This window comes from Bufo bufo, chromosome 4 (assembly GCF_905171765.1).
Source record: "Bufo bufo chromosome 4, aBufBuf1.1, whole genome shotgun sequence".
Taxonomy (NCBI): domain Eukaryota; kingdom Metazoa; phylum Chordata; class Amphibia; order Anura; family Bufonidae; genus Bufo; species Bufo bufo.
In genome coordinates this window covers 196,065,233-196,081,535 of record NC_053392.1, presented here as the reverse complement: position 1 = coordinate 196,081,535, position 16,303 = coordinate 196,065,233, and the positions used below count along the sequence as shown (strand labels likewise).

Here is a 16,303-nt window from a genome sequence, read left to right as displayed (position 1 = left end):
TTAATTACTGGTTTTATTTATAGGCCACAGTCATATTTATGTGAAACATTAAAGCGAACCTTTCACCAGGATTTCACCTAATAAACTATTACCAGTACCTTATAGATTATCCTCATTCTGTTTAAATGCATTCTTGTCCCGCTTTCCTGGGATGTATATTAAGTAGTGTAACTGACACCCGGCTCAGTCGCCGGGACCGCGTTTGTACTGGTGGCGCATGCGCCGTTGGTCTCAGCAGCAGTGCGATCGGCGCATGCGCGATTCACTTACAGGATCGCGCTTCAGTCCGTGCGATAGACGGGATCGCGCTGCTGCTGAGACCAACGGCGCATGCGCCACCAGTACAAGCGCGGTCCCGGCGACTGAGCCGGGTGTCAGTTACACTACTTAGAGGAGGGGTTAGGGCAGGGGAGTTACAGCCCGGAGTGAGGGAAGGGCTACCCCCTTGACTTCTAGCGTGACTGCAGGAGCTGGAGACAAGGACTTTATAAGTTGTTTTTTTCATCAATATACATCCCAGGAAAGCGGGACAAGAATGCATTTAAACAGAATGAGGATAATCTATAAGGTACTGGTAATAGTTTATTAGGTGAAATCCTGGTGAAAGGTTCGCTTTAAAAGGGTTTTATAAAATTACATTTATGATTTTCCAGGAGTGGAGACCCCACAATGCTCTGAATAGTGAGGTCCCTATACTCTGAAAATGGGTGGACCCATGGGTGACTCCGTAATACCTATTGATTTCAGTCAGTTTAGCTTCCCTTGAGTTCAATGAATCTCCATGCTTGCCGTTTCTATATTATGCCATGTACACTTAGCATGTATGCTGGGAAAAGCCCCTGGTGTGTGTGCTGAGCATATCCATAGGGCTCCAGTCAACCAACAGAGGCTAAAAGAGTTTTCTTTGACCTCCATCAAGCAGGTTTATGATGCATACCGCAATAAAAGGTATGTAATAGCATAGTAGAATGCACTATTCCACAAAAAGGTATAAAGGAAAATAAAGTATACCACCTTTTACTATGGAACCCATGAACGATGCATCACACCATATGCCTTTAGAGTGGGATATATCACAACCTTGTGTCAGAGGTATAAATCAGGAGCTTTTCCCTCTATATATGTTAAAAAGAGCATATATGCATAATGTGAACAATACCTTACAGAAATCAGCAAGCCAAAGCAAATTATAGGCAAAGTGGTTTATTGAGTGCTGGGATTCCATTGCTCAGTGCATTTAAAGGGGAATTCTGGTTAGATTAAGTTATCCCCTATCCACAGGATAGGAGATAAACTACTAGATCAGTGGGGGTCCTACCACTGGTACTCCCACTGATCACGAGAACAGGGGCTCCGTACTCCATGCAGCCCCCCTGAAATGAATAGAGCAGTCGGTGGCACATGCGCATGGCAGCGCCATTCATTTCTAAAGGATTTCTGTAGATTGCCAAGTACTGCGCTTGGCTATCTCCAGAATTCCCATTGAAATGAATGTAGCGGCTGCACGCATGCCTGACTGGCCGCTTTGTTCATTTCAAGGGGGCTGAAGGGAGTATGGGGCTCCCATTCTCGTGACCATGGGGGCTCCATTGGTAGGACCCCCACCGATCAAATAGTTATCCCCTATTCTGTGGATAGTGGATAACAATCTAACCAGAATACCCCTTTAGCATGTCTAGATTAACTAAAATTGTACCAAATTTGCACCAACATTTCAGACTTTCCTACGGGAGGGACCTCAGCAGCCTGAATCATATAAACACAATGGGGTAATTTGCTAATCTGAAATGCGCCTAATCTCAGGCGCTATCTGCGACTTTTCCCTACTTACGCCAAGTCTAAAATTGTGGGCATGGCACGGGAAGAGGACAGGCCGACAAGCGTAGAAAAAGGTCTAAATGTAGGACAATAAGGAAGCTGTCTTACATTTAGAACTGGCGCTGGAACCACCGGCAGCTTAGTGGTTTATTAAGACTGGTATCTAAAACACCGGTCTTAATAAATGTGCCCCAATATCTGCACCATAAAATTGACACACATTACACCAGAAAGGTACATAGTGCTTTGCCAGCAAGGGGGTTGACGTTTCTTGTGTAATGTGTGCCAAATTTCTGGTGCAGATATTGAGGGACTTTTATGCCATTCTTGATCCTTCTGCGCTGGAGTGAGATGCATCTAATTTATTAAGAGGAAGATGCCTCTTAATAAATGAGGCCCATCTCTGGTCTCTGCAGTCCATGCACCAAAAACTCAAGTATATGTCAGCCAGGAGTAGGCATATACTTCAGCTATAACTTACGTCAAAGTAAATCTATCAGGTTGTGCTAAGCCCCCCCCCCCACTAAGCCCCTTCCCTTTCACACCACTTTAGAAATTTGGCGAGGAGCTTCAAAAGTTGCAAATTATTGCGCACATATGGCATGCGCCAAAATTTGCAACATTTTTACCCCACTACTGTGACATAAAGACATTAGTAAATTCCCCTTGTGTTTATATCATTCAGAACGCCGAGGTGTCATCCAAGCCCTGTCCAGAGCTTGCGAACATGGTGAGGCTGGAGGAGAATTCCAAAAAGTCTGTAATTTTGGTGTGAACTTGATCCAGTTTTATTTAATATCGAAATTTTAAATGGTATTTGCTTTGGCTTGCTGATTTCTGTAAGGTACACTTCTGTGTTAGAACTACTTTTCTGGCACAGGGAACTCCAGACAATGACCTAGAATTATTACCATTAAAGGTCAGCAGATTTGTACCTATGAAACTGGCTGACCTGTTACATGTGCGCTTGGCAGCTGAAGGCATCTGTGTTGGTCCAGTGTTCATATGTGCCCATATTGCTGAGAAAAATTATGTTTTATTATATGCAAATGAGCCTCTAGGAGCAACAGGGGCGTTGCTGTTACACCTAGAGGTTCTGCCGCACCCTCTACACTTTGATTGACAGGGCCAGGCAGTGAAAACGCTATCACGCCTGGCTCTGTCAATCAAAGTGCAGAGGGTGCGACCGTTGCAGAGAGAAGAGCCTCTAAGTGTATTGGCAATGCCCCTGTTGCTCCTAGAGGCTCATTTGCGTATATGAAAGCTTAACTTTCACCAGTAATGCGGGCACACATGAAAATGAGACCACCACAGATGCCTTCAGGTGCCAAGCACACATGGAGCAGGTCAGCCAAGTACAGTTCTGCTGACAGATGCCCCTTTATAATTCTGGGGCACTCTACGCCAGTGAGGTTTGAAATTAAGACAGGCGTACAAAACACAAGTCTTAATTAATTCCCACATGATTAATGTTCGAGGCAAATTTTGATTGAACTACCTGGTAGACCACTCAGTTTTCATGTCTCCTGGTCATACACTGCAGTATATTTGACTCCACATCCTTAAAGTCTTCTATTTCTGTTGGAATCCTTCTAGTCCTTTTGGTACCACAAGGTGATATACACTTGACTCTCCACACTGCAGCAATACAATAGTTTCTGTCCTGCACCACAACATGCATTTTTCATAAGCGTCCTCTTTTAAAGGGAAGGTCTACTAACCCACATAACGTGATCTATGAGATTCAACCTTCCACACATACACTGCTCATTCATTCATTGTAAATCTACATTTTGTAATAGATGAACCATGAAGAATGACACGACCATAATCTGTATTCATTGCTGTTCAATGCCATATGATATAGGCTGCACAACAAGTGATAGTGATTGCGTTCAGGAATCACGCAATTAGGAGGCAACGTATGGCATGGTTGTCCATTCGGTGTAAAATTATCCGTAATGCAGATTTTATTATACACATTTAATGTTACATTATTTCAAGGCCATTCTGAACGAGATGTAATGAAATTGCATAGCTCAAAATGATAACATTGTATTTTTACATTCCTGGGAGCAATTAGCTGTTATTAGGGATAATGCTGCTCACAGGGCCAGGCCAAACAGAAGAGATTTAAAGCTGTAAAAAAAAAAAAAAAACTTCATTCCAAGGACTTTTTAATGGTGCTTGAATTGAAGAAATGATTTCAATCTATTTCCAAGGGCACTTAAATCGGCTCATATAAAAACCCTCCGAAATAAGCCGCCATCTACAGTTTAAGGGTAATTTAATTAGATCGAACATTCAATTAAAGAGCCTGTTTTTTTTCTGTTCATTTCGGCCACTATCAGCTGTTCAGGTCTCTGAAATAAAGACACTTAATCCTGTAACAGTAGATTGTCTTTCATTTGTTTTCCGAAATGATAGTAGGGAAATAAGAACATCTCCTCCTGCTTTCTTACCTTTCTGACATGTCTCCTTGCTTTACTTGGTGTCTCTGGATGTGATGGTCATCTGCAGAACTTCTTTGTCCTTTGTGTTCACCATAGCGGACCCACTGCTGCCGGCATTGTGCACTGACTGTGGGATGTTTAGGAAGACTCCATGGATCTAGTTTCCGCAGGGACAATATGTGTTACTTGATAACATGCCGTCATTTCCGCTGTCCAGAGATCCATGTGTCTTCTTATCAAAGAACTCATCCTTGTCTATTCAAGCGTTCTGCTAGCACCTGGGCATTGCCACCAGTGCCTGTTAGTAATAGGAAGCAGGTTCATAAACTATATACGTCCATTATTAATACTGTAAATGCAGACCATTACCAATTCCGTTTTCGACCTGTAATACGTTGTAGCTGTACGTTCTACCCAAATCTACAATCAGAACTACGAGCACTATGTAAAAACAATCATATGTAAAGATGTCATTCCTCATGGCGACTCTATGAGTTTATGAATTGCACCGGTATTTGGGGGATATGTTTACCTGTCCATCATTATTGGAAATGGATCCAAGAAATGAGGAAAATAAACAATTTAAAGGGCATCTGTCAGCAGATTTGTACTTATTACACTGACTGACCTGTTACATGTGCGCTTGGCAGCTGAAGGCATCGGTGTTGGTCCCATGTTCATATGTGCCCACATTGCTGAGAAAAATGATGTTTTGATATATGCAAATGAGCCTTTAAGAGCAATGGGGGCGTTGTCGTTACACTTAGAGGCTCAGCTCTCTCTGCAACTGCCATGCCCTCTGCACTATGATTGAAAAGGCCAGGTGTGAAGATGTTTACACTGTCTGGTCCTGTCAATCAAAGTGCAGAGGGTGCGGCAGTACCAGGGAGAGAGCTAAGCCTTTATGTGCAATGACAACGCCCCCAATGCTGCTAGAGGCTCATTTGCATATATTAAAACACCATCTTACCTAGCAATGTGGGCACATATGAACATGGGTAATAAATTACTATAGATTAATATTAATTTTAAAGGCACTAAGGGGGCATGTGTGTGGTGGAAACTAAGGGCCATCATACTGTGTGGCGAGGCACTAAGGGGACTTTTTTTTACTGTGAGGTGGCACTAAGGGCATAACTACTGTGAGGAGGGCACTAAGGGGACAGTCTTACTGTGGGGGGGCACCAAGAATGCATCATTGATGTGTTAGGACACTTACTATATACCACAAAATAGATACTCAGATGATTTGGGGCACAAAAGAGTGCAGTTATTGTGTTTGGGGGCACAAAGGGGAATGGGCAGCATTGAGTGTGTGTAGACAGAATTGAGCGCGATTCGAGGCATTTTAGATATTTTTTTTTTAAACATAGAAAGTGACATGGAAAGTTAAAAATAACATCAATAAAAATTCTTTAACCCCCTTCCCGACCTCTGCTGTAATAGTATGGCTCAAGTCGGGTCTTTAAAGATGGTGCCTGCTCACAAGCGGCATTGGCGCCATAGCTGCTGGCTTTTTGCTGTTTCATACAGCAGACTCCCGGGGCTAATGTCTGCGATTGGCAGTAATGCCGATTTCAGGCACTGAACCCCTCAGATGCCCAGGTCAAATGTGACCACGGCATCTGAGAGCGCACCACTTTCATTCTATTAAAATATAAAAATAGTTATTCCATATGACAAGCTGCGTACCGGAAAAAATAATAAATGGCCAATTTGTCTTTTTTTTTTCACCTCCCCAAATAATTGACAAAAAAGTGACCAAAAAGTCACAAACTCCAAAATGGGATAACTTAAAATTACAGATCGTCCTGCAAAAACTGAGCCCTCACATAGCCGAATAGACATAACTATGAAAAAGTTATGGGGGTTAAAATATGGTAATGGGATTAAAAGACAAGAAAAACTATATAAATGTGGAATCGCCATAATGGTACTGACCTGGAGAATGAAGGTCTCGAGTCAGTTTTACTGCTTAGGGAACGCAGTTTATTTCACCTCATTTGGCCCTCATTTAACCCTGAAATATCTATGTGAATAGTATAATAAAAAAGTTATGGATCTGGGAAGGCAGAGAGTGAAAAATGAAAATGCAAAAATGGAAAATTGCTGGGGGTTGAAGGGGTTAAAATGTTTAACATAACACTTGGTTTAAAACTATAAAAACTGTCATTTTCTGATGACACATTTCTTTTACATTTTTGTAATGCCAAACATTTTTCAGATAATTTTGGTGTTTTTATTTTTTTATTTGTAACATGCATTTTTCAAGCCCTTTAGCAAAACTCACTGTGATTGCATTTTCTGCCATTTCTTGGTCATTCTAAGGCCTCTTTCACACTACCGTTTTTTTTTCCGTTTTGCGGGCTGTTTTTTGCGGTCCGTATACGGAACCATTCATTTCAATGGTTCCGCAAAAAAAACCGGAATGTACTCCGTATGCATTCCGTTTCCGTATTTCCGTTTTTTCCGTTCCGTTGAAAGATAGAACATGTCCTATTATTGCCCGCAAATCTCGTTCCGTGGCTCCATTCAAGTTAATGGGTCCGCAAAAAAACCAGAACACATACGGAAATGCATCCGTATGTCTTCCGTATCTGTTCCGTTTTTTGTGGAACCATCTATTGAAAATGTTATGCCCAGCCCAATTTTTTCTATGTAATTACTGTATACTGTATATGCCATACGGAAAAACGGAAAGGAAAAACGAAACGGAAGCACAACGGAAACAAAACACGGAACAACGGATCCGTGAAAAACGAACTGCAAAACACTGAAATATCCATACGGTAGTGTGAAAGAGGCCTCAAGCTGTTGCCGCAGCCTCAGGACATGAGGCTGGCGGCTCCTATGTTTGTCTACCCCCATTCATACTTTGCTCCTGATGAGCCTGCAAAAACGCATCGAGCAGGGAGTGGGGACAAACTGAGTAGCTTAGTTAGCCTAGTCAATGACCGTTGATTCCTGTTCACACTGCAGTGGCTGTGTGCACGTGCCCAACTGCGCAATAGGGGGCATGTGCTTACTTTTTATTATCAGCCAATTGTCAGTGTGGGCAGATGTTTATCAACAGGTGAGTTTAGACCCAGGGCAATAGGTTTATCAAGTCACCAGATTGCCGGGCTATTGACTAATGGCACTGACGCTGCATACACCACTGTGAGATGCCTGAGGTGTAATTAACACAGGAGCAGTCATACACTGCTAGAGACTACATGTGGGTTAGGGTGCTATCACTTTGATTGCACCACCTGTTTAGTAGTAATACTTACATGGTTCTTGTACTTGATTCGTGTCCACACCATTGCGACTGTGCACGTGGTGTTACGTGGGCTCCAGGCAAGACAGCTGACTGCTTGAGAGCTTGTCACCTGAGTTGGTTTGGACAGATGTTTATCAACTAGAATTTTTTTAAATTTAGGTAGAGTTTATCCGTCCCGTTGACACATATTTTAGAGTGTTCTAATAAAAATTGCTTTTTAGCTTTTTCACACAGCATTCCCTTTTTTCAGTGATTACATTTCTTGGTAAGTGTGAAGACTAGACCAGAAAGCTAAGATCAGTGGGGACCTGGTAAGCATCAGAACAGCAGCGGGAGATGAGCAAGGTGAGTAATGCTTCTTTCATTTTTTTGTTTCTTTCCAAGAAAAAATGCATCCCTCTGGATAACCCCTAATTTTCTAATAGAAATGTATGATTTCAGTAATTAAAGTATATTACAAAAATGGTTAGTATCACTGCCCTTACACATTACACAAATAAAAATAGAATGGCAGTTACACTAAAAATAGAAAGTCCAGTAGTGTTGATCGAGCATGCTCGGCCGAGCACCAGTTCGGCTCGAGCGTCTCGATGCTCGGCACATGGCGGTATTAGGCTGAATACCACAATGTGCTCGAGCGCAATGCTTGAGTCTCCTCCCTGCACGCTTGTTGGCTGATACGCAGCCAATAAACGTGCAAGTAAGAACTGCCGTCACTGTAATGCCGAAGCCATGTTGGTTATTGGCATTACAATGATTGGCTGGCCGGAATGCTTAATCGGGTGATATATATAGCACCTGATGTCACGTGTTCGGGAGTGAAATAATTTTTTTTTAGTTGAAAAACTTGTCAGAGACCAAAAAGTCATTTTAAGGACTATTGATGTGTGTGGCAGCAGCAATATATATTTTTTGCGTAACCTGCGCTAAATTGCTAAAACTTTACAGACCAAAAGTCCTTTTAACCCCTTAAGGACTTAGGACGTATCGGTACGGCATGGATCCCGAGTCCTTAAGGACCCATGACGTACCGGTACGTCATAACTTGAAATCTGTATTCCGGCGCCCGAGGGGTTAATCGGAACGGGATTTCGGCTGAAATCATTCAGCCGGCATCCCGTAACAATGCAGGGGGGGGTCATTTGACCCCCCCGCATCGGCAATCGCAGAAAACCGCAGGTCAATTCAGACCTGCGGTTTGCTGCGCTTTGTGCAGTTTCTGATCCCCGCGGGCCCTGACCGCGGGGATCAGAAGATTTAGTGTCCCTAAAATATATATTTTACACCCCCCCCTGCACCCCTGCATGATTTTTTGCCGGCGGGTGGTGCAGGGGGGGAGTTGTGGGCGGTGGGGGCGGTGCGGGAGGCGGGCGGTGCGGCAGGCGGGATCGCGATCCCCCGCCCGCCTCCCTTTGTATAATCGTTGGTCTCTAGTGGGTATACCAGGGTGCCAGCACATTGCTGGCACCCTGGTATAAACGGCTGACATCGATGATGCGATGTCAGCCGTTTAACCCTTTCCATACAGCGGTCCGTACAGACCTCTGTATGGAAAAAGTTAACAGTAAGAGGGAGCTCCCTCCCTCTCCCATCGGGGGGCTGCTGTGCCTTTGCAGCCCCCCGATGGAGAGGGAGAGAGCCCCCAGACAGCCCCCCGAGAGATCCCCTCCTTACCCTTCCCCGTCTGCGAAGTTCTGAGCAGACGGGGAAGGTTCCCATGGCAACAGGACGCCTCTCAGGCATCCTGCTGTCCATGGTGCTGAACAGATCTGTGCTAAAGGCAGAGATCTGTTCAGACAAAGTGTAAGTAAAATACAGTACTGTACAATATATATTGTTCTGTACTGTATTATACAGACATCAGACCCACTGGATCTTCAAGAACCAAGTGGGTCTGGGTCAAAAAAAAGTGAAAAAAAGTGAAAAAAAAGTAAAAATCCAAAAACACATTTATCACTGATTAAAAATGAAAAAAAATAAAATTCCCTACACATGTTTGGTATCGCCGCGTCCGTAACGACCTGATCTATAAAACGGTCATGTTACTTTCCCCGCACGGTGAACGCCATAAAAATAAAAAAATAAAAACTATTAGGAAATTGAAATTTTGCCCACCTTACTTCCCAAAAAAGGTAATAAAAGTGATCAAAAAAGTCGCATGTACGCCAAAATAGTACCAATCAAACCGTCATCTCATCCCGCAAAAATCATACCCTACCCAAGATAATCGCCCAAAAACTGAAAAAACTATGGCTCTTAGACTATGGAAACACTAAAACATGATTCTTTTGGTTTCAAAAATGAAATCATTGTGTAAAACTTAAATAAATAAATAAAAAGTATACATATTAGGTATTGCCGCGTCCGTATCGACCGGCTCTATAAAAATATCACATGACCTAACCCCTCAGGTGACCACCGTAAAAAAATAAAAATAAAAACGGTGTAAAAAAAGCTATTTTTTGTCATCTTACGTCACAAAAAGTGTAATAGCAAGTGATCAAAAAGTCATATGCACCCCAAAATAGTGCCACTCAAACCGTCATCTCATCCCGCAAAAAATGAGACCCTACTTAAGATAATCGCCCAAAAACTGAAAAAACTATGGCTCTTAGACTATGGAGACACTAAAACATTTTTTTTGTTTTAAAAATGAAATCATTGTGTAAAACTTACATAAATAAAAAAAATTGTATACATATTAGGTATCGCCGCGTCCGTGACAACCTGCTCTATAAAATTACCACATGATCTAACCTGTCAGATGAATGTTGTAAATAACAAAAAAAAAAACGTGCCAAAAAATCTATTTCTTGTTACCTTGCCGCACAAAAAAGTGTAATATAGAGCAACCAAAAATCATATGTACCCTAAACTAGTACCAACAAAACTGCCACCCTATCCCGTAGTTTCTAAAATGGGGTCACTTTTTTGGAGTTTCTACTCTAGGGGTGCATCAGGGGGGCTTCAAATGGGACATGGTGTCAAAAAAACCAGTCCAGCAAAATCTGCCTTCCAAAAACCGTATGGCATTCCTTTCCTTCTGCACCCTGCCGTGTGCCCGTACAGCGGTTTACGACCACATATGGGGTGTTTCTGTAAACTACAGAATCAGGGCCATAAATAATGAGTTTTGTTTGGCTGTTAACCCTTGCTTTGTAACTGGAAAAAAAATATTAAAATGGAAAATCTGCCAAAAAAGTGAAATTTTGAAATTGTATCTCTATTTTCCATTAAATCTTGTGCAACACCTAAAGGGTTAACAAAGTTTGTAAAATCTGTTTTGAATACCTTGAGGGGTGTAGTTTCTTAGATGGGGTCACTTTTATGGAGTTTCTACTCTAGGGGTGCATCAGGGGGGCTTCAAATGGGACATGATGTCAAAAAACCAGTCCAGCAAAATCTGGCTTCCAAAAACCATACGGCGCACCTTTCACTCTGCGCCCTACTGTGTGCCCGTACAGCGGTTTACGACCACATATGGGGTGTTTCTGTAAACTACAGAATCAGGGCCATAAATAATGAGTTTTGTTTGACTGTTAACCCTTGCTTTGTAACTGGAAAAAAAATATTAAAATGGAAAATCTGCCAAAAAAGTGAAATTTTGAAATTGTATCTCTATTTTCCATTAAATCTTGTGCAACACCTAAAGGGTTAACAAAGTTTGTAAAATCTGTTTTGAATACCTTGAGGGGTGTAGTTTCTTAGATGGGGTCACTTTTATGGAGTTTCTACTCTAGGGGTGCATCAGGGGGGCTTCAAATGGGACATGGTGTCAAAAAAAACAGTCCAGCAAAATCTGGCTTCCAAAAACCATACGGCGCACCTTTCACTCTGCGCCCCGCTGTGTGCCCGTACAGTAGTTTACGGTCACATATGGGGTGTTTCTGTAAACGGCAGAGTCAGGGCAATAAAGATACAGTCTTGTTTGGCTGTTAACCCTTGCTTTGTTAGTGGAAAAAATGGGTTAAAATGGAAAATTAGGCAAAAAAAAGAAATTCGCAAATTTCATCCCCATTTGCCAATAACTCTTGTGCAACACCTAAAGTGTTAACGAAGTTTGTAAAATCAGTTTTGAATACCTTGAGGGGTGTAGTTTATAGAATGGGGTCATTTTTGGGCGGTTTCTATTATGTAAGCCTCGCAAAGTGACTTCAGACCTGTAGTGGTCCCTAAAAATTGGGTTTTTGTAAATTTCTGAAAAATTTCAAGATTTGCTTCTAAACTTCTAAGCCTTATAACATCCCCAAAAAATAAAATATCAATCCCAAAATGCTACAAACATGAAGTAGACATATGGGGAATGTAAAGTAATCACAATTTTTGGGGGTATTACTATGTATTACTGAAGTAGAGAAACTGAAAGTTTGAAATTTGCTAATTTTTCTAAATTTTTGGTAAATATGGTATTTTTTTATGCAAAAAAAATTAACTTTTTTGACCCAATTTTAGCAGTGTCATGAAGTACAATATGTGACGAAAAAACAATCTCAGAACGGCCTGGATAAGTCAATGCGTTTTAAAGTTATGAGCACTTAAAGTGACACTGGTCAGATTTGCAAAAAATGGCCAAGTCCTTAAGGTGAAATAGGGCTGAGTCCTTAAGGGGTTAAGGACTAATGTTGTGTGTGTGGCAGCAGCAATATATATTTTTAGGGCAACCTGCACTAAATTGCTACAACTTTACAGACCCAAAAGTCCTTTTAAGGACTATTGTGTGTGGCAGCAATATCTATTTTTAGCGCATCCTACGCTAAATAGCGTGCAATAGTTAGGCCACTGCAGACAGCAACATTAGCTGTGGTACATCTCCTGTGTAATGTGTGCACATCCCAAAAATATCAGTGACGTCCAGTGTATTTTTTCCGTAGACGGTGTCCGCTGCGGACAGTGACATTAGCTGCGCTACAACTCCTCAGGGCCGTCTTTGCCGCAGGGCAAAAAGGGCAGCTGCCCCGGGCCCAGTTGCTCCTGGGGGCCCAAGGGAGCTCCGTTTCCCGACTCCCATTCACTAGTCGCTAGGTTAAAACATTCGGGGCCTGGGCCCCTGATGTTTTGTCTCAGGCCCCGAATGTCCTGCCTGCCTGCTAGATACAACTGTATTGCCGTACACAGAACGGCAATACAATTGAATCTAATATACACTGTCTGGGAAGAGGTGAAGGACCTGTGGTGACATCACAGGTCATGTGATCAGCAAAACAGGCTGTGATATGATGACCTGGATGATGTGACCATCATGTGACCAGTGCAGGATTGGACCGGAGTGAAAAGGAGAAGGAGCCTAATGCTGATGTCTGTACATGAGGAGAGGTAAGTTAAGGGAGAGGCAGAGCAATGCTGGGGGTTGTAGTTATTTAACTGGGATGTATGTTAGGGCTGAAGGGAGGGATGTTATTGACATGGAACTGTGTGCTTGAGGTGGCTGGGGGAGGGACTGATGTTATTTACATGGGACTGTATGTTGAAAGTGGATGGTTGGGGGAATGATGTTTATGTACATGGGACTTAATGTTTAGGCTACGTTCACACTTGCGTTTGGGGATCCGCTTGTGAGATCCGTTTCAAGGCTCTCACAAGCAGCCCCAAATGCATCAGTTTAACCCCAATGCATTCTGAATGGATGCGGATCCATTCAGAATGCATTCGTTCGGCTCCGTACGGCCCCCCGTTCCGTTTTGGAGGGGGACCCCAAAATGCTGCAAGCAGCGTTTTTGTGTCCGCATGGCCTTGCGGAGCCAAACGGATCCGTCCTGACTTACAATGTAAGTCAATGGGGGACGGATCCCTTTGCATTGACACAAAATGGTGCAATTGTAAACGGATCCGTCCCCCATTGACTTTCAATGTAAGTTAGGACGGATCCGTATTGGGACTTAGAAATTCAAATCTAATACAAATGAATCGGTCCTGAACGGATGCATTCGTTTGTATTATCGGTGCGGATCCGTCCTGTACAAGTACAGGACAGATCCGCACGAACGCAAGTGTGAAAGTAGCCTTAGGGGGTGATGTTTACATGGGATTGTGCGTTGGAGGTGGCTGGGGAGGAGGTGATGTTATTTACATGGGACTGTATGGTGGAGGGAGGATTATAACTGCAGGGGGCACTGCAGATCCAGGGGACATTATAGGTGGTCTTATTACTACTGGGGGCTCTATAGGAGGGTCTTATAGATCCGCCTTTTTTCTACTAAGCGCACTATAGGGGCCTTACTACTACTGAGGGGTCTGTAGGGAGCTTTATTACCACTGGAGGAACAATAGGGGGGCCTTATTTCTACTGGGGACTCTGTGAGGGTATTATTAATATGGGAGGGCTCTTCTAATAATGGGGGCATTGCTGAGGAGCATTATCACGGTTGGTGCAGTGTTACTAATGAGGGCATTCTAGAAGGGAATTACTATTGGTGGGACTATGAGGAGCACTATTACTATGGGGGGCAGTAATGGTTCTTCAGGATAGTATTTGGGGGTATTGGGGGGGGGGGCAGGGGCGTAACTAAAGGCTCATGGGCTCCGGTGCAAGAGTTCAGCTTGGGCCCCCCTTCCCTCAGTGCTTTGTGTGTCTTCTTATGTGGCACAAGTGTCTTTGGGCCCCTTCAGGCTCCTGGGCCCGGTAGCGACTTCTACCTCTGCACCCCCTATAGCTACACCCCTGGGGGGGGGGGGGGGGGGTACAGCAAGCAGCAGGATAACACGGTGGGGACTACAGTTGGGGGATAATGATAGAATGTGAGGAAGCTAATATGTCTGTGTGTCACACTCTGCAGAGACGAGGCGGCTGAGAGAAGTTGTCCAGACCGAGTGGATGATGAGAGAGAAGATCTACACCTGGAGGCCCTGGACGTGACAGGTAAGTGCTGCTGTATAGCAAGTACAGCAAAAAGCGCGGGGGGGGGGGGGGGGGGGGGATCCAGGGGGCCCAAGTAAATTCTTGCCCAGGGTCCAATCAATATTAACCACCTCCGGACCGCCTAACGCAGGATCGCGTTCCGGAGGTGGCAGCCCTGCGCAGAGTCACGCATATATGCGTCATCTCGCGATGGCCGAGATTTCCTGTGAACGCGCGCACACAGGCGCGCGCGCTCACAGGAACGGAAGGTAAGAGAGTTGATCTCCAGCCTGCCAGCGGCGATCGTTCGCTGGCAGGCTGGAGATGTGTTTTTTTTAACCCCTAACAGGTATATTAGACGCTGTTTTGATAACAGCGTCTAATATACCTGCTACCTGGTCCTCTGGTGGTCCCCTTTGTTTGGATCGACCACCAGAGGACACAGGTAGCTCAGTAAAGTAGCACCAAGCACTACTGCACTACACTACACCCCCCCCCCGTCACTTATTAACCCCTTATTAGCCCCTGATCACCCCTGATCACCCCATATAGACTCCCTGATCACCCCCCTGTCATTGATTACCCCCCTGTCATTGATTACCCCCCTGTCATTGATCAACCCCCTGTAAAGCTCCATTCAGACGTCCGCATGATTTTTACGGATCCACTGATAGATGGATCGGATCCGCAAAACGCATCCGGACGTCTGAATGAAGCCTTACACGGGCGTGATCAATGACTGTGGTGATCACCCCATATAGACTCCCTGATCACCCCACTGTCATTGATTACCCCCCTGTCATTGATTACCCCCCTGTAAAGCTCCATTCAGATGTCCGCATGATTTTTACGGATGCACTGATAGATGGATCGGATCCGCAAAACGCATCCGGACGTCTGAATGAAGCCTTACAGGGGCATGATTAATGACTGTGGTTATCACCCCATATAGACTCCCTGATCACCCCCCTGTCATTGATTACCCCCCTGTAAAGCTCCATTCAGACGTCCGCATGATTTTTACGGATCCACTGATAGATGGATCGGATCCGCAAAACGCATCCGGACGTCTGAATGAAGCCTTACAGGGGCATGATCAATGACTGTGGTGATCACCCCATATAGACTCCCTGATCACCCCCCTGTCATTGATTACCCCCCTGTAAAGCTCCATTCAGATGTCCGCATGATTTTTACGGATCCACTGATAGATGGATCGGATCCGCAAAACGCATCCGGACGTCTGAATGAAGCCTTACAGGGGCATGATCAATGACTGTGGTTATCACCCCATATAGACTCCCTGATCACCCCCCTGTCATTGATTACCCCCCTGTAAAGCTCCATTCAGATGTCCGCATGATTTTTACGGATGCACTGATAGATGGATCGGATCCGCAAAACGCATCCGGACGTCGGAATGAAGCCTTACAGGGGCATGATCAATGACTGTGGTTATCACCCCATATAGACTCCCTGATCACCCCCCTGTCATTGATCACCCCCCCTGTCATTGATTACCCCCCTGTAAAGCTCCATTCAGATGTCCGCATGATTTTTACGGATGCACTGATAGATGGATCGGATCCGCAAAACGCATACGGACGTCTGAATGAAGCCTTACACGGGCGTGATCAATGACTGTGGTTATCACCCCATATAGACTCCCTGATCACCCCCCTGTCATTGATCACCCCCCTGTCATTGATCACCCCCCTGTCATTGATCACCCCCCTGTCATTGATCACCCCCCCTGTCATTGATCACCCTCTGTAAGGCTCCATTCAGACATTTTTTTGGCCCAAGTTAGCGGAATTATAATTTTTTTTTCTTACAAAGTCTCATATTCCACTAACTTGTGTCAAAAAATAAAATCTCACATGAACTCACCATACCCCTCACGGAATCCAAATGCGTAAAACTTTTTAGACATTT

General features: G+C 44.1%; 1 protein-coding gene across 1 annotated transcript in view; it reads right to left on the bottom strand.

The window, feature by feature from the left end:
• The window catches only part of LOC120997866, a 67,561-nt gene extending 63,229 nt beyond the window's left edge, over positions 1–4,332 (bottom strand). Inside the window, exon 1 of the mRNA XM_040428187.1 lies at positions 4,281–4,332. Within this exon, the coding sequence (XP_040284121.1) occupies positions 4,281–4,291 (11 nt within the window). The 5' untranslated portion in view covers positions 4,292–4,332. The remainder of the gene's footprint in view (positions 1–4,280) is intronic.
• Between the last annotated feature and the right edge of the window lie 11,971 nt (positions 4,333–16,303).